The 19,189-nt window shown below is 41.7% G+C and overlaps 1 protein-coding gene across 2 annotated transcripts in view; it reads right to left on the bottom strand.

Annotated features, from left to right (window-relative positions):
• Positions 1 to 19,189, bottom strand: part of TEK (TEK receptor tyrosine kinase) — a 104,880-nt gene that overhangs the window by 44,524 nt on the left and 41,167 nt on the right. Inside the window, exons 2-7 of one of the 2 annotated variants that reach the window (XM_032635331.1) lie at positions 16,210 to 16,521; positions 7,740 to 7,850; positions 6,709 to 6,861; positions 3,458 to 3,589; positions 2,842 to 2,982; positions 28 to 156 (exon numbers count right to left, since the gene is read on the bottom strand). In XM_032635331.1, the coding sequence (XP_032491222.1) occupies positions 28 to 156; positions 2,842 to 2,982; positions 3,458 to 3,589; positions 6,709 to 6,861; positions 7,740 to 7,850; positions 16,210 to 16,521 (978 nt within the window). The remainder of the gene's footprint in view (positions 1 to 27; positions 157 to 2,841; positions 2,983 to 3,457; positions 3,590 to 6,708; positions 6,862 to 7,739; positions 7,851 to 16,209; positions 16,522 to 19,189) is intronic. The other variant, XM_032635333.1, reaches the window with a different exon arrangement.

Here is a 19,189-nt window from a genome sequence, read left to right as displayed (position 1 = left end):
CCTGACTACAGTGTTACCTTGCTTTACCTTCTTTCTCACACTGGAGCCCTTGGTGTCCCGGAGAGCAGAGGCATCCTTGGAACCGATCACACAGCTCCCCATTGGTGCAACTGCACCTAAGCTTACAGTCTGGTCCATAATAACCAGGCTGGCATGCTGTAAACAAAGACATCAAAATCCAGTGTTAAGATAGGGAAGGAGGAAAACTCAGGCTATAGGTGGCTAGTTTTACTTTTTTTCTCCAAGCTACCAAGTAGTATTAATTATCTGAATTACCAAGAAGTTAAAGGGTCGAGGAATTCTGCTTCCAGGAGAGTTGAATAAGCTCCTACCAGGTCACCCTTCTCAAAAATAACAACTCTATTTTAAAAGCAACTACCTGAAAGCACTGAAGAGTGATGGGAGGAGGGACAGAGGGGACCACACAGGTTCTGAGGGGAACTGAAATTTGGAAGATGGGAATGGTGTGCTCCCCATTTTCAGCTTTTAGTCTAATCGTCGGTACAGTTGACATTGTGTGGGGAAGCTAGGACTCCAAAGAAAACCTGTAGTCTTACAGACAGAGGAATCTTAGAGGACAGAGTCAAAGCAACTACAGCCTCTGGAAAGTGAGAGGGAAAATCTAGAAAGGAAGAGCCGAGGGAGGAAGTCCCAAATCTTTGGCTGACCCCAGAACCACACACGTTAAGTGCAGACTTGAAGCAACCCAGCTACGGCTAAAAGGAATGAACTGAGTTTGAGTTGATGCCTGAGAGTCAGAGTTTGCAGTTTGAGTCATACCAGGCTGATTGCCTGACAGGACACAATGAAACAAAATCAACATTCTTCAGAGAAATATATCATATTCCAAGTCTCCTCAATGTAACATTCACAATGTCCAAAATACAATCAACATAAGAAATGGAAAATTCTGACCCATTCTCAAGGGAAAAGAAAATCAACAGAGACCGACCTGGATGACCCAGATGTTGGAAATAGCAGCTACAATAACTATGCTCAGTGAAGTAAAGGAAAATATGCTCACAACAAATGAAACAATTAGAAATCTCAGCAGAGAAATATAAACTATAAAACATAACCGAAAAGGCATTCTAGAACTGAAAAACATAATATTTGAAATAAAGATTTCACTGTATGGATGTAGCAACAGAATGGAGATGACAGAAGAGTCAATGAACTTAAAGCTAGATCAATAGGTATTCAGTCTGAAGAATACAGATAGGGAAAGAGAAAAATGATTGGACCTAAGGGACAATATCAAAAGGTCTAACATACATGTAATTGTAGGTCCAAGGAAGGAGTCTGGGAGAACACTAAAATATCTCAATTCATAAAATCTTAGTGATTTCTTGATCCAGATGTGGGCTGGAATGTTAATAAAGGTACTCTTATAAATCTGGGTCTAGAGACATGTTCACATGAAGTTAACGAAGCTTATGTTCTAGACTCCTCACATGCATGTAACCCTTCTGGGCCCTAACAAAGTTTTCATATATGCACATGTTTTTTAAAATTTGTGTATGATTTTTTTAATAGTCTTTAAGGAGGAACTGGATCTACCCCTACTCGGAGGCACCTTTTACTTTAAGGTGTACATTTCTGAGACCATGTGGGATTCCTCTACAGCTAAGGCTCCCTCAGTGTTCCACGGGGGGCAGATACAGCATTTAGAGGGAACTGAGTGAGGTTTTGCAGGTAGTTGAAGCTTACTTTTGTGTAACTCTCCTCTTTGTCCTCTTACTCTAAGCCCCTAGAGCTATGCTGTCCAGTATGGTAGCTGATAGCCATGTATGGCTATTGAGCTCTTAAAATATGGCTAATCCAAATTGAGATTTCAAAGACTCAGTGTGAAAAGAGGAATGTAAAACATCTCATTAATATTTTTTCTATTGATTACGTGTTGCTATGGTAATATTTTTGATATATTGGGTTAACTGAAATATTACAATTATTTCAACTGAAATATTACAATTATTTCACCTGTTTCTCTTACTTTTTTAATGTGGATACTAGAATAATTTAAATTACATATGTGGTTTGTTTCTATTTCTACTGAACTGCTCTGTCCTAGAGCACTGTTATCAAATAGCTGGAGACCCCATCACGGCTCCCAACAGTGCCAGTTGTGGAAAAAGCTGATTTTGTGAGGCAAATACTGACAAACCATTAAGCTCTGCCTAATTCACCAGATTAGCATTCATTAGGGAAGGTCTAACATATTTGGCCACAGGTTCATGTTAAGTTACTGTGTGATAGTTGATGTGAAAAGCTTATTGGAAAGTAGATGGGAAACACATACCTCTGAGCTTCACCAAATGGGAAAATATATATTAAAAAGGGTAGAAGGAATCTTCGAGTAGGTGAAGTTAGTATTGCTTGTGTAAGGTCCACGGAAGATAAGACCTTAACTTCCTCGATTTTCAAATCCCAAATCTTACCTGGATCTGACCTAAAAGCAATGATATTTATGGTGCACTGAAGATAACAAATCTTCTATGGGTTTCCAACTCAAAGTGTGGTCTGAAAACCAAGAGCATCACCTCGGAGCTTGTTAGAAATGCAGACCCTCACGCCCCAGTCCAGACCTATGAAATCAGAATCTGTTTTAATAAGATCCCCAGGTGATGTATATGAGAAGCACTTTCTATGAGGTCCAGAGTCTTAACATGAAAGCATAATTAACTTTGGATGAAGATATCTTTGATTCAAAACCCTGTAATTCAGCAATAGGCAGCTGAGTGAGCAGTCCAGGTATGTCCTACACGATGATTTCCAGCAAGCTGGATCTCCTTGGTATACCTGCTAGAACCTTTTCTCTTTAGGGGTGTGACTGGTGCATACCTTCATTGCACTGCAGACCCTTCCAGCCCGTGGCACAGGAACACCCATAGGGGTCTGGGAGACAGAACACGTAGGACTTGCATCCCTCTGGTCCACTACACCTTTCTTTACAAGTTCTGCCAAACGTGTGTAGTTCACAAGCTGTGGGTGAGAAAAAGATGATTCAGAGGCAAATATGCAGCCCTTTGAAACGCAGGATTCTCCTTTTTAAGGGTCTCTCCTAGACCAGTGAACATGGAAAATAATCCAATGTAAGCTGTGGAATTGTCAGTGTAAACACACCCTTATGGCCCATTTTATAGATAATGAAACTGCCTCACAGAGAGGACACTGCAGGCACAGCCCCCAGCAGTGCAGTTTGCGTACTGCACAAACCTAGGGAGTGGCGTTCACATCATAGATGTCGTAGATTTGTACACTTATTACAACTTTTCAGTGGTTGACAATAAAGAGCCTTTAAGAAAGGGCACATTTTTTGAATTTCCTCAAAGGTACCGTATGGGCTCACAGAGGCCACTTAGCTTCCATTCCCAAATGGGTCCAGATCTAAAATTCTAGATCCAGCAACAATGGCCTTTTAAATCCACAGGTTACTCATCAAGCACTTTTGACTTACCCTTCTCACATGTTCTCCCCATGAACCCAGGAGGGCAAATGCATTCTCCGGTATCTTCGTGGCAGATCCCATTGTTCATACAAGCAGTGCAGACACGGTTACATTCAGGTCCCCACTTCTGAGCTTCACACCCTTTTTTTAAGGAAAACAAGACTATGGTGAGTGAAGCAACTTCATTCCCCAAAGCTTTATTGAGCACCTGATACATGTTAGTCATGAGAGTGGGCACTGGTGAACGAAGATAAATAAAACACAATCTCTGCTCTCTAAAAGCTAAGACTCCAATGTGGGAAACAGACATGTGATAGAAAATAACGATAATGACAAAGACAGAAGTACCTAATTCTGCCTTAGGGTTGGAATAGGGCATAAAGGAGGGCTTCTCAGAGGAGGTGGTATGTGCGTTGAATCTGCAGGACCCACTAAGTGACAAAGAAGATAAGGCTGGAGAGCGTGTTCTGGGCAAAGGCTAGGTCGGGAGGAAAACACGGCATGTTTGGAGAGCTGCAGTTACGGTTAGAGACAAGAGCAGTGGTTTTCAAAGTGTGACCCCTGACGAGTAGCATCACTATTACCTGGGAATCTGTTAGAAATGCAAATCCCAGACTCCCATCAATGACCTACTGTATGAGAAACTCTGGAGGTAGCCTAGCAACCTATGCTTCACAAGTGTTTCAGATAATTCTGAGGCATGCTAGAGTTTGGGAACCTCCAGTGTAAAGAATGTGGAGAATAACCCAAATGGGAAAAGAATTTGAAAAAGAATAGATCCATGTATATATGTAACTGAATCACTTTGCTGTACACCTGAAACTAACACAAAATTGTAAATAGTTCGATATAAAGTAAAGATTAAAAAAAATAAAGAATGTGGAGACAGAAGACAGCTAAAAGGGGAAGCAGGAGCTAGTAGCCCCCAAATATTTTTCAGGTAGAAAACATATAAGAAATGAAGCAAGATACAAAATTGAAAGTACAAGTATGGTAAAATGCTTCTAGATTCGTATTTCCTGGTTCTTTCTCTCCAGCACTTGGTGATTTCAGATTGTTATTTAGGATACCTTCTGATAAGGAAAGCTCAGGGGGAGCGGGGTAGGGTGACCGTTTGTGGTCAGGAATTTAGTTTAGTTTTTCTTCTGAAAGGAACTAATGTCTTTGTCCCTGAATATTAGTCTCGCGGTGGTAAACTTGGACCTGTGCCTACAGCTTATAATATTTTTGGCAAGAACTCCTAGTTATCAGTATTTTCTCTAAAATAATCAGGAAGACCGTCAACACAGACCCAGTCTTACAGGCAACCACTTAATTGATAAAGCTACAAAATGTCTCAAAGCTACTATTTACATGCCTTAATATATAAAGGGAAAACTACTTCTGCACACTTAGTGATTTCTGGAGAGCCAGACCACAGATTATCTTCACATGATGAAAACTAATGATGGCAGACACTGGAGATGAAAGGGGTTCTCCTGTTACATTAAAGTATGTCTCTAACCCTGAACCGATCTGAAGACCTGTCCCAGCTTCACTCCTAATCCTGGGGAAGAGGAAGGGATTAAGCTCAAGGAAATAATTAAGATGATCTCTTAGAGGGATGCAGAAGACAGGAAAAGAGTTCCTTGATAAGCAACAAGTATGCAGTTAGGCTTCTGTTATTTTCTTCAAGAGCCTCGTGGTTTTGTATTTTAGGAAACCATAGATCCGTGGCATACAGAGAGAAATCCTATAAACTTAATGTTTTCGAGAAATCTTTTGCCATGGAGAGAATTTACGCCGAAAAGAAATCCTACACATATAACCAGTATGATTTTTAATACACATCTTTAAGCACTGACTATTCCTAGGGTTCAAATCTACCTGGAGAGATACCTTACAGTTATGAGAAACGAACAAAATGCCTTCAACTGTACCTCATTTCTTGGTAAACATCAAAGAGGTCAAAGGGAAGGAAGTACTTTTAAATAGGATGGTTGTGGCCCAACTCAAACTTTCTTAGAATGATTTTAGATATTAGCGGTGCTTCTCAAACAGTTTTATTGAAATAAGAGCCAAAGAGAATGAATGTGCTTCTGGCCATCTGAAAAGGAGACAACCTGGAGATCAAAATGTGTTTGAAGTCTTTTGCTTTATCTTAAAATTTCAGGGAAATTTAAAATTCAAATCTATGATAAGTCATGTTTGTTTTGTCATTAAAAAAAAAAAGCTTTAAACCTTTTACCACATATCGACATTTGACGTTTTTGATATTGCTGGAAAATCTGCCAATTTACCCCAGACTATGAGTGCCCCTGGTACTTGGTGCTATATCGCACTGGAGAGACCATCTTAATGAAATGAATGCAAATTGTGTCCTTGCCATTCAGACTCTCCGAGAGTAGAGAGGAATGAAAGGGGATTTCACCTGCCCAAACTAGATGAACCACACTTTTCATATGTCTATTTTCATATCACAGTATCTGTTTATCTATTTATGTATGTACCTGCTCTGCTTGGGAATTACCCAAGGGACAGTGATTCATCTTATTATCCTTGTATTCTCAACACCAACACAATGCCTGGCAGAGACTTATAATCAACACGGATTTGTTGCATGAATGAATGAATGCGGGCAAATTTTTTGCTTTCTATAGATCAATTTTTGTAAAAACCACTGGTGACAGTTACTACCCACTTTCATAGTTATAATGGGGGAGAAGTTTTCACCAGTTCTAACTCTTGCATTTTTCAAACCTGAAAACAGAAATCACATTTGAGAGTTAAATGATCTGGCAAGTTGGGATTTACAGGAGACTTAAGGATTAACTAGATACTAGGCCAACTCAGAAGGCCCAACTCATCTCCCTGTAGCAGACACCTTTTGGGGAGACTGTCCAGCTCACAGTGATTACCATTCTGTATGTAGTATGTGACTCCACCCTTGTCTATAGCTCATTGGTCTAGGCGAGTAGACACCTGACACGCGTCAGACCAATCTGATTGTTCATCCTGAGAGTTCAACATTTAGAAGTAAAAGAAACATCACTGAAGCTAAGTTAGGGTCATGGTAGCCTCCTAAAGTCCACCCACCCTCCCCAGTGCTGAGCCCCAGATCTTCCCTGGAAGATCTCCTCTGGAATTTGCTTATCAGCTTTTCCATCAATTTTTTAAAGTCTTCAGTATACTTTCAACTAATCCCTGGTTTTTGCTTAAGTAGCCAGAGTCAGTTTCTGCTACTTCCAACTAAAACTCCTAACAACCACACCATCACTTACTCCGGACTATTAGCCTGGTGAAGGCCGAGGTGAAGAGGTTTCCTCCTATGTACCTGGCCGAGTACACTCCAGCATCCTGGGGCTGAGCATGAGGCAGATGGACTTCTAAAATATCAGGTACTTCATGCCGGGGCACTGAATGGATGAAGGAACCTGTAAGGGAGAAAAGTGCAGAACAATGGGTCTCACTCAAACACTCCTGTTTCCTTGTCTGCCCCCTCCACTTGATCAGCTTTCCCTGGCCTGATATAGAAAATGTGCTCTAGCATATTAGATGGGGGGGAGAAGAATGAAAAGGCTGAACTATCGAATGCTCTCCCAAAAGTTGAGAAAAGTATGGTGTTGGAGCAGATAGGTTAGTCTATAGGATCTACCACCAAACACATGAAGGTGAGGGTAGCCTAAATTTCTCATCTTCTGCAGGGAAAGGCAAACCGACAAAGCTGGGGAAAACGTCAGGTAAACTTGCCAACTCATCAATTAAGAGAGAACTAGAATCACTACTCCAACCTGTAAGTCATTCATCCACAGAACTCAGAAGAGTCTCCATCAGTATTTCAGCGGCATCAGGCAACTGCCACCAGGTGGCGCCAAACCGTAGTCAGAACCAGACAGATTTGGGTCGTGCACTTGGACCCCCAGAACCACTGCCAACTGGCTTTCCAGGCTCACTCTGGTCATTTCCTTAGCCTTGCAATCAAACAGCATCCCATTTTACATGGCAGAATTTGAGACCCCACATATTACATCATGATGGGATTTTCTTGTACGTTCATAGTTCATATTGCATATTTGTAAATGTACAATGTAGGTAGGTGCATTCATATATGTATAAAAATCTCCACTTTAATTTACTTAAGTAACCAAACACGTTACCTAAGACAGCTTCTATCATAGAATCCGATTAGCTTGCATCATAGTAGCTTTACTTCAAACATCTGCCCCCAAGACTGCAATAAGATAATGACCCAGTATGTTTTATGCTGATGTCTCACACAACAGTGTTAGAATTACACAAAACACATACTCACCGTTTTTGTAAATCACTGCATCTTCTTCTTTAATCAATACCTTTTTGAAAGATATGTTCACATTATCTCCCCTGTCCACAGTCATAGTTAAAGTAGCTGGTAGGAAGGAAGCTTTTAAAAGAGAGAGAAAAAACAAATGAGAAAATGAGGTTATATATCTTTTCCAGGAACAAATGAACCTTGAATCAGAAGATGAGGCCTATTACTTGGCAGGAGTCAGCTGGTTTTCATGAGAGCTTAGAGAGCTACACTGTGAAGGCAGAAGATGCCTCTGAACCATGCTCAGAAGGACCTGAGCTTTAGGTACATCAGCTTGTTTTCCTCAGTGCCTGCTGACCTGGGCACAGTGCCCTGGAAGACTCCCACACAGATACCATGGTGCAGATAGCGACATGGGGTGGACCCAGAGGGAGAGTGGTGGAGATCAAAGAGCACCGTGAGTCCTGGAATTAGACAGTCCTGGGCTTAAGGCCACCCTCTGCCACTTACTGAACCTTTTTTTTTTTTTTTCTGCGGTACGCGGGCCTCTCACTGTTGTGGCCTCTCCCGTTGCGGAGCACAGGCTCCGGACGCGCAGGCTCAGCGGCCATGGCTCACTGGCCCAGTCGCTCCGAGGCATGTGGGATCCTCCCGGACCGGGGCACGAACCCGTGTCCCCTGCATCGGCAGGCGGACTCTCAACCACTGCGCCACCGGGGAAGCCCTACTGAACCTTTTTGACCCAGTTATTTCACCTCTGAACACCTCAGCTTCCTCATCTGTAATTTAGGAGTAAAAGTATTTACCTTAAACGGTTGTTAGGAATAGTAAATGATGTATGCCAAACCCCTGGGTGCTTAGAAGAGGTCAGGATCCTTCCCAAATATACACAAAGGCCACGCCGCTGTGGTGACACGTGCAGTGTGGCCATGAGTGGCAGGGAAAGCAGGCAGGGGACCTCAGGGGCCACCTTCCAGGGCTCCCTCTCACGTGAGGAGGTGCTTCATTTAGCAATCTAACGGAACAGCTTCTGCTCTCTACGACATGCCCTTAGGCTCCTGTGAGAACTATCTGACCATTTCAGGCTGTTGTTCCTTTCTCTGCGGTTTGTTTATATTTTCTGCTCCTTTGTGTGAAGATTGTTTAGCTGACCGTGGGACTTCTCGCTCAGCATTGTATTCTGAAAAGGAACTGAGATTCTCCACTCGGCTCAACTCCAGTGTGGCTTTACTTTTTCCCCATTCTGTGGTTTTTTTAAATTATTTCAGACTTTGCGCCTCTTAAGCTCCCTGTTTTGGGGGTCGGAACACAGTCACACCAGAGTTCCCCTGCCGCCCAGCTGGCCACCTCCCGCATTCATGGCTCTAGGTGGATCGTTCTCTGCTGAGGACTGACAAAGCGCATCCACGAGCCAGCCTTGCACCTTGGGCTTCCTGATGACACAGGAGTCCGACTTGTACACAGTAGGCATAGACTGATAGTCACGTGACTCGACTGGATCATGAAAACAATAAGCCCCTATTGACCAGGCATTGTTCTAAGCACTTCACACATATTTAATTTTCATAATATCTCTAGGAGATAGGTACTACAATTATCCTACTTTTACAAATGAGGAAATCAAGGTCCAGAGAGGTCAAGTAACCTGTATCAAGATTACACAGCAAGCTCACAGGAGAGCCAGGATTTGAAGCAGGTAGCTCAGCTCCAGAGGCCTTTCATAGGTGATATAATACCTTCTTTTATAAATGACATTGCTGAGGCCTAGGTTAGAAGATGACTTGCCTGAGATCATTTGGATTGATTAATTAACTCACAGACCTTAACTACGAACACAATTCACTCATTCCTTAAGCGGTGGAGAAGAAACTAGAAGGCAGTAAAAGTTATAAACAAAGACGCTTCTCATGGATGAAAAATAATCGAGACAATTTCAGTTGTCTCCTTTAATTTAATGATAAATAAAAACTGAGAGTAATAATGTCATTTTAGGTCCGTTGTTATTTTGTATAATTTCATAACAGCCCTGTGAAGACCAGATATCCACAGTCTGTCAGCGTGGAGATGGAGTTAAGGGTGACCAAGTCCCTTCCCAAGGCCTTCTAACAATAAATGTGAAAGTTGAGACACAAACTCAAGAGCTCCACGCTTGTTCCAGACATCAGCCCTCCAGACCCATCCTACTCCGGGCCCGGCATCCTTACCTCTCACTTCCAGCCATGCTGAACTGTGCTCAGTCCCTCAAACAGATCACATGATCACTCACGTCCAGGTCATGAACTTTCTCCCTTCTCTTCTGCTCCTTCCTCTCCCCTGTGTCTCACCAAGTCCTACTCATTCATCGGTCTCCATTTAGATGTCACTTTCTCCAGGGGCCTTACACAATCCTGGAATCCAGGTTAAGTGCCGTCATACTGCCCTCCATATACCCTGTCCTTCCCCATTACAGCCCCACTCATACTAGGCTGAGCATTCCAGGAGGGTAGGCTCATGGCGGTTTTGAAAGGCAACACAGGGATCAGATCCAAGTTTACCTTCCCAGGTCCAACACGGGAAACCAGGTATATGAATGCTTCTAGTTACAATAGTTATAAGACTTACCTACTAATATGAAATCATAATAGTCCTCATCAGATATGCATTTGGTAATGATTAAATTACATAGCAATGTATAGAAAATTGCTAGGGAGATGTCAGGCACATAATAAGTATTCAGGAAATGTTAACTTTGTTGTGTTTCCCATGTGTGGCACAAAGAGAGGTTTAAGAATACTTGTGGGGGGCTTCCCCGGTGGCACAGAGGTTGAGAATCTGCCTGCTAATGCAGGGGACACGGGTTCGAGCCCTGGTCTGGGAGGATCCCACATGCCGCGGAGCAACTAGGCCCATGAGCCACAACTACTGAGCCTGCGCTCCGCAACAAGAGAGGTCGCGATAGTGAGAGGCCCGCGCACCGCGATGAAGAGTGGCCCCCGCTTGCCACAACTAGAGAAAGCCCTCGCACATAAACGAAGACCCAACACAGCAAAAATAAATAAATTAATTAATAAACTCCTACCCCCAACATATTCTAAAAAAAAAAAAGAATACTGTGGAATGAAAGAATAGATGAATGAATCTGATTTCAAATTTTCCTATTTTCTTCATACATTTAACATGCTCATTTGAGTTATTTAGATACAAATGGCTCCTCTCGGTCAACTTCACAAATCATGTTTGGGAAATTGGATGTTCTTAAAGCAAAGCCATTTCTCAAATGAAAAGAGGAAGAAAAATAACCTAGGTTTCTGTTGATGAAACACTCTGTAATAGATCTTTGGATGTGAAAACGTTCCAAACTTCATTTATACCTCCCTATCCCCAAATGCAATGTGCAGGGAGGTTTGAAAAAACTGCTTTTGACTTTTTTGGATGATGCCATTGATAAAAATCCCTTTGGCCATTTGGAGCATGTGAGCCAATTTAAGCTGTGTTTTGGCACATCTCAAATGGATTTTCCACTTCCTCCCCAGATGCACGAGTCAGCAGCAAGCAGGGATACAGTGATGTTTATCCTATCCTGCTGTGTCCCTAGGCGGGCACTCCTGAGTTCCCGTGATGTTTTACCAGGGAGTTAAGAGCGTCATGAAGACACAGGGTTGGAGGTTTTCTTGACTCACCATAAAGGATATCACTTTCCTTACACCATATTTCAGCCATTGGATGGTCAACAAAAGAAAATCAGTTCAACAGCTTGAGATGATGTTGTTATTCAAATACAGGAGAGAAAGTACTTCCTATTTTTCTATTTCGTCTAAACCTCCATAATTATGTTAAAAGATGATATTAACATTTTCCACAGTTGAGTAGCAAAATTAATAGTCCCACTAAATTACTGCTCGTTCCAAGGCACTAAATAATGACAATTACTGAACATTTACTGTGAGCCAGATAATGTTGGTGATTTCATTTGATTCTCAAATGTACGTGGTAAAGTCTCTATCCCCATTTATTTTTTCAAATGAGCAAACTATGACTTCAGGTAAGTAATTTGCGCTGGGTTATACCAGCAGTTGCAGAGCTAGGCTCAAACCCACGTCTGACTAACCTCCACTCCCGTATCTCTGTGCTCTAGGTTGCTTTTTGGGGTTTCAACTAGAGTTTGTTGTACTTTATAAAACAAGTGCTCAGAATTGGGGTGGGTGGTTAAAGTAAGTGAGAGTGATATAGAGAGGGTAGTGCAATAAATACAGACTCTGAAGCCAGACCGCTTGGCATTAAATCCTATTCCCACCATTTACAAACTGCTATTGTTATTATTATGTAAATTGTTCTGCAATGTCTCACTTTACAGTGAGCTTTCAGGAACATATCTACTGTGTAAATCAAATCTTACACTCATGGGAGCTGGCTTCTTATATATATACCATCTTACTCTTATTTAAAACCTAAGACGCTTTTGAAGATATTATTATACCCATTTCACAGATGATGAAAAATGAGACCAATAGAAGTTGAGTAACTTGCTTAAGGCCATACAGCTGGTAAGTGGGAGAGAAAGAATTAAACTCAGGTGAAGTTGAGTCTAAAAGCCGTCTTCTCTTCACTGTTCCTCACTATCCATGCCTGCCTTAGCCTCATTTAACTGAACTTAAACTATGCTTTACCTGTGCTGACCTGGACTCTCACTTTGGAGGGATCATTACGGTTGGTTTTGTTTTGTTTTGTTTTTTGCGGTATGAGGGCCTCTCACTGCCGTGGCCTGCCCCCGTCGCGGAGCACAGGCTCCAGACGCGCAGGCTCAGCGGCCATGGCTCACGGGCCCAGCCGCTCCGCGGCACGCGGGAACCTCCCGCACCGGGGCACGAACCCGCGTCCCCCGCATCGGCAGGCGGACCCTCAACCACTGCACCACCAGGGAAGCCCTACGGTTGGTTTTTGACTCCCAATATTCTGTTTTAATTTGCTCTACGGATTCTTATTTATACATTTTCAGGACAGCCCAGAAAGGGCACTTCTCATGTCAAACCTGTGAGATCACTGGGGCACAAATCTCAGATCATCTTAATTCAGAATGTGGGCATATCAGCAGAAGGACATAACTCTTTACACAAGTCAGATCCCAATGACACACGTGAAAAATAACAGAGCCGACTTTTCAGCCACGATAGCTTTGGCACACCTCACATCCCTTTGTTCAACCTCTCTTCCCTCATCAGAGAGCTGCATTCCTGGGAATTTCTGTTGTGCACTTTTCCCACTCGCCTGATGCCATTTAAAGGTGAATGTTATAGTTTTGCTAAGAGGGCCTTTTCCCTCATTTGTGATGAATAATGATTTTATCACTTTGATCTTAAAATGAGCTTGCTGCCTTCAAATTTTTAAATTACCACCATTAGCAAATTCAAAGAAATATTTTCAGGTAGACCCCAGCTAGGGGCTGACTCTAACCCCTTGCTGCTCAAAGTGTGGTCCTCAGCCCAGCAGCATCTTTTCCCCTGGAACCTTGTTAGAAATGCAGAATCTCAGGACTCTCCCCAAGGATCTACTGACTCAGAGTCTGCATTTTAACAAGACCCTTAGGGTGATTTTATAAGCATTTTTAACCTTGAGAAGCAGTAATCTAAAAAACCTACAGATTCCTATATAAAAAGCTGACAATCAGAAATGTGCAGAGGTGCATTATTTATCTGGATCAATTTTACAATTAAAAATCAAATCCTAAAGAGCTCACAATGTCATTGTCTCATGAAATGACACATCCTCAGTCCGCAGTCTCGTGTGGTTATGATGATGTGAATTTGGTGAGGACCCCTTCATTTTAGTAATAACCAACCCAGAGAAAGGGACTGAGGGTGAGGGGCCAGATCATTTCCGTCAGAACAAGGAGAGCTCATTTCTGCTGGAATCTGTACCTTCGTCCCAGTAGAGAGCATCAAGAGCACCAGAAGTCTACCTGCCTGTCCGAACTTGGGAGCCTTAGGGCAGAACAGAGTTGTTAAATAATGTTTACAATGACATCTCCTCCAACTGCCATGAGTTTGGTGGACTGGCCCAAAGATACAGCTTAGGACCCACTTCTATTTGGGGAGAAGGGTTCCATCACATCACTGCTTTGTGAGGCACAGAAAGGAGTAATACTCTTCCTTTGCAGAAGGCTCTCAAGGTCCTCCTTCAAAAGTTCTGGTGTTCTCATACACAAAAATAAGCTCAAAATGGATTAAAGACCTAAATGTAAGGCCAGAAACTATCAAACTCTTAGAGGGAAACATAGGAAGAACACTCTATGACATAAATCACAGCAAGATCCTTTCTGACCCACCTCCTAGAGTAATGGAAATAAAAACAAAAATAAACAAATGGGACCTAATGAAACTTCAAAGCTTTTGCACAGCAAAGGAAACCATAATCAAGACCAAAAGACAACCCTCAGAATGGGAGAAAACATTTGCAAATGAAGCAACTGACAAAGGATTAATCTCCAAAATTTACAAGCAGCTCATGCAGCTCAATAACAAAAAAACAAACAACCCCATCCAAAAATGGGCAGAAGACCTAAACAGACATTTCTCCAAAGAAGATATACAGAATGCCAACAAACACATGAAAGAATGCTCAACATCATTAATCATTAGAGAAATGCAAATCAAAACTACAATGAGATATCATCTCACACCAGTCAGAATGGCCATCATCAAAAAATCTAGAAACAATAAATGCTGGAGAGGGTGTGGAGAAAAGGGGACACTCTTGCACTGCTGGTGGGAATGTGAATTGGTTCAGCCACTATGGAGAACAGTATGGAGGTTCCTTAAAAAACTACAAATAGAATTACCATATGACCCAGCAATCCCACTACTGGGCATATACCCTGAGAAAACCAAAATTCAAAAAGAGTCATGTACCAAAATGTTCATTGCAGCTCTATTTACAATAGCCCGGAGATGGAAAGAACCTAAGCGCCCATCATCGGACGAATGGATAAAGAAGATGTGGCACATATACACAATGGAATATTACTCAGCCTTAAAAAGAAATGAAATTGAGTTATTTGTAATGAGATGGATAGACCTAGAGTCTGTCATACAGAGTGAAGTAAGTCAGAAAGAAAAAGACAAATACCGTATGCTAACACATATATATGGAATTTAAGGGAAAAAAATGTCATGAAGAACCTAGGGATAAGACAGGAATAGAGGCGCAGACCTACTGGAGAACGGACTTGAGGATATGGGGAGGGGGAAGGGTGAGTTTTGACAGGGCGAGAGAGAGTCATGGACATATACACACTAACAAACGTAGTAAGGTAGATAGCTAGGGGGAAGCAGCCGCAAGGCACAGGGATATTAGCTCGGGGCTTTGGGACAGCCTGGAGGGGTGGGATGGGGAGAGTAGGAGGGAGGGAGACGCAAGAGGGAAGACACATGGGAGCATATGTATATGTATAGCTGATTCACTTTGTTATAAAGCAGAAACTAACACACTATTGTAAAGCAATTATACCCCAATAAAGATGTTAAAAAAAAAAAAAAAAGTTCTGGTGTTCTGTGAGCTGGGCCTGGGTACTCCACTTCTAAAATTAAATCATGTAGCCTGAAAAAAAGGGCCCCAATTCTTCATCCCTCCCTGTATCCTTACTCTTGGCCATGTAATTGTGTAATACCCTCCCATTCTGACTTTAGGCTCAGCTGTTCGACTTGCTTTGGGCGATAAAAGTGAGGCAGAAGTGAGAGTATACAGCACTAAGGCTAGGTTTCCAGAAGCCTCATGTGTTTCCGCTTGCTCTCTTGCACCCCTGCTGTCTCCATGAGAACATATCTACATTAGCCTGCTAACGGATAACAGTCACGCGGAACAGAGCCAAGGTAGCCCAACCAGGGCCAGCCTAATAAGCCTAGAGCCAGCCAATATCCATACACATGAGAAAGCCGCCCAGTCAAGATCAGCCACCTATCAACCCAGCTGACTTAGACTCACAAGCTATGAATGCTTATCATTATGCCCCCGTGGCTTTGGTTGTGTGTTACACAGCATTACTGTGTCAACAGATAACCACTGTACCAAGTAACTAATTAAATTGAGTTATTGAGAGATGTTTCCCTTAATGTTTTATTTCTACCATATTTTTCCTCTGAAAACATTAACTTCTGTTAAGAATACTCAGAGGCCAAGAAAACAAATAAGGAATCAAATGAAAAATCAATGAGAAAACTCAAAATAGCCCATAGTTTGGCGGTGGACACTTGTCTTCATTGCTGTGAATCATATTATATGCACGTAACATGTTCATATCTCCATCAGGACCATGGAGCCCTTAGTAGAACATGTGATATATTTCATTTCATCTCATGAACTAGGCACAAGGTCTAGTGAAAGGATTGTATGTGAGGGAGTCGGACTACATGATCTCTTATCTCTAATGCTCTCAGGCAGCTCACACCCAGCCTGAGTGAGCAGCTGCGGGTGTGAGTCTCAGTGGACCTCACCTGCCCACAGCCAAGGGGCATGTTACCTTGTTGGCGCATCTTCATGGTCCGTATCCTTATTGCCTCTCCTCGAACTCGCCCTTCACAGAAATAAGCACCATTGATTTTACTAGCCTTTTCTCTCTTCCAAACAACTTTTTTAGCCCATTCTCTGGTTGCATCTTGAGTAACTTCCAGTGGATCCTGGTGCTGGTTCATTAAGGCTTCAAAGTCCCTTCCTATGATGATGGGCTCATGGGGGCGCCATCCAGAGGCGATGCAGGTGAGGGATGTCTCAGCATCAGACACGAGAGGTAGGGAATTGATCAAGATCAGGTCCATGGCACCGTCCACTGTTGCTAAAAGGAAAAGAGGGAACATAATGTATGAGGAAGGTTACTAACATGGCCCCACAGGATAAGCTGGTGTTTACAAAGCCTTGTCTAAAAATAACTGTGTGAGCAGTCTTTCTAAAATGCTACTCTGATCATGTGCCTATCTCTCATTGGACAAAATCCAAAACTCTTTACCATGGCCTCAAGACTCTTCATCACCTAGACCCTGCTAACCACTGCTGCCCCATTGCACGCCCTAGCTGTAACGGACTATCGGTTATTCTCCATTCCCAAAACAAGATGTGCACTAGGTGTCTTTACGCACTACAGTGCCTGAGACATAGTTAAGTATTCCGTAAGTGTTTGCTGAATTGAGACAAATTCATGATAATGGCATTATCATTATTTATCATTAATTATTGATCAATTAATGATAATGTGGTTCTACCCCAATAATAAAGTATTCTAAAGAAATATGTCAATGACATACACCATATGCTAACTTTATAGACTCTCATCATTATCAAAGTATTGCCTGATTCCACATTAAATTCCGCAAGCTAAGGGAGGGACTGAGTGAAGTCTACATTTCCCTCTGACTCTCATCTTTGAAATGAGCCTAATAAGACCTGTCTTGCAGAATTCTTGTAAAGATTAAATGAGGTAAACTACATAACCTGCCAAGCACTGTGTCTGCAATATACAGGGTACTCAATGACCATTATTTCATTTCTCTTTATTCTGCTTCTGAACACCTAGCCCCAAACCTCAAATGTAAAAAGAAAATCCCACCTGACTTTTAAGATTTATTTCCTAAGTGATAAAGCACATTTACAAAAAGAAAACCCTCTCATTTCACTTTTTCTCTCTCCCTCTACCCCTATCCCTTTCTCTTCTCATTTCCAAAGTTTCAAAGATAAGCAAATGGAATCTGTGCCTATTCTCTCCTCCTGGTGAATATGGAAATACCAGGGATGGAGGTTGTTTTCTGGCTCCAGTGATGGTTGCTTCTCAAGTCTACATAAAATGATCAGGAGACTAGAAAGGTCAAGCACAGAGGGTGATGAGGGCTATTGGAGTTTCAGGGACCTTTATGTAGATGTAAAGTGATTCAAGTAGGTTCCATGTTATCTCATTTAATATTCATCAAATTCTCTCCTGGGAGTATGCGCCAGTATCTCACTTTTAAATATAAAGAAATTAGGGCTCAGAAGATTGAGTAGCTTATTCTATCTTCCACAGCTATTGAAGTCAGAGCTGGAATTCAAATTCTCACTGATCTTTCAGTTCCTTAGCTATACCATGCCCTTTCCTACCTCAAAACCTTTGGACATGCTGATCCCTGTGCCTGGAATGCTCTTTTCCACTCTTTGCATGGCTAATTTCTCTCATCCTTTGGGGTCTTAGCTTAAATGCCTATCTCATGGATGTCTTCTTTACCTATCTTATCTATAACATCTACACACTCTCATCCCATAAAGATTACCACAGTCTGTGATTATTTTATTTGATCTCTCTCCTCCTAGATGATACGTTCCATTAGAATGAGAATTGAAGCTGTTTTATTTGCATTGATTTATATAGGAATATTCTACCTATTCTCAGCATATAGAGGACTTAATAAATATTTGTTGGCTAGATGGATGGATGGATGGACAGATGGACAAATTTTATACCAGATCTTTCACCAATTCACTTAGCTCCCACTTGTTGAAAAATGAGGTTAAAAATGAAAGTTCTCTTCTATTTACAATAGCCAAGACATGGAAACAACCTAAATGTCCATTGACAGATGAATGGATAAAGAAGATGTGATATATATACACACACACACACACACCATGGAATATTGCTCAGCCATAAAAAATGAAATAATACCATTTGTAGCAACATGGATAGACCTAGAGATTATCATATTAAGTGAATTAAGTGAGAAAGAGACAAATACCATATGATATCACTTATATGTGGAATCTGAAATATGACCCAAATGAACCAGTCTACGAAACAGAAACAGACCTGTGGTTGCGAAGGGGGAGGGGCGGTGGGGAAGGGAAGGAATGGGAGTTTGAGGTTAGCAGATGCAAACTATTATATACAGAATGGATAAACAACAAGGTCCTACTGTATAGCACAGGGAACTATCTATATGCAATATCCTGTGATAAACCATAATGGAAAAGAATATGAAAAAGAATATATATATATAACTGAATATATAACTGAATCACTTCACTGTACAGCAGAAAGTAACACAACATTGTAAATCAACTATACTTCAATAAAATTTTTTTAAAAAATGAAAGTGCTCTTCTGAGTCTAAACTGACCCCTTTGCCCATATTTAAAAGACTGTTTTGATAATTACTGAGTCTATGAGGGGGGGGAAAGCAAATGTTACGCTTTTACAAAATGCTATAGAAAGGTGATCAGTGGTTGCTGAGGATTTGGAGCTGACTGGTATTCATTTACCAGACCTACTTATGCCAAGCACTGTGCCTGCCATGAAGTCCTCATACAATTTGTTTCTGATGGCATTTGCCAATGTTTGATGTATACAGTGATGTTTTGAGGATGATCCTATTAGGAGCTACATTTTTATCTGATTCACTAGGAAGAATTTCAAAGTCAAGTCTTAATGTAAGTAGGAGTTGGTGTTGCAATATTTTTCTTGTAATATTAACTCAGTACGC

The sequence above is a fragment of the Phocoena sinus genome, chromosome 6, assembly GCF_008692025.1.
Source record: "Phocoena sinus isolate mPhoSin1 chromosome 6, mPhoSin1.pri, whole genome shotgun sequence".
Taxonomy (NCBI): Eukaryota; Metazoa; Chordata; class Mammalia; order Artiodactyla; family Phocoenidae; genus Phocoena; species Phocoena sinus.
Note: the sequence above shows the minus strand (reverse complement) of the source record. Positions and strands in the feature narration are given on the sequence as shown.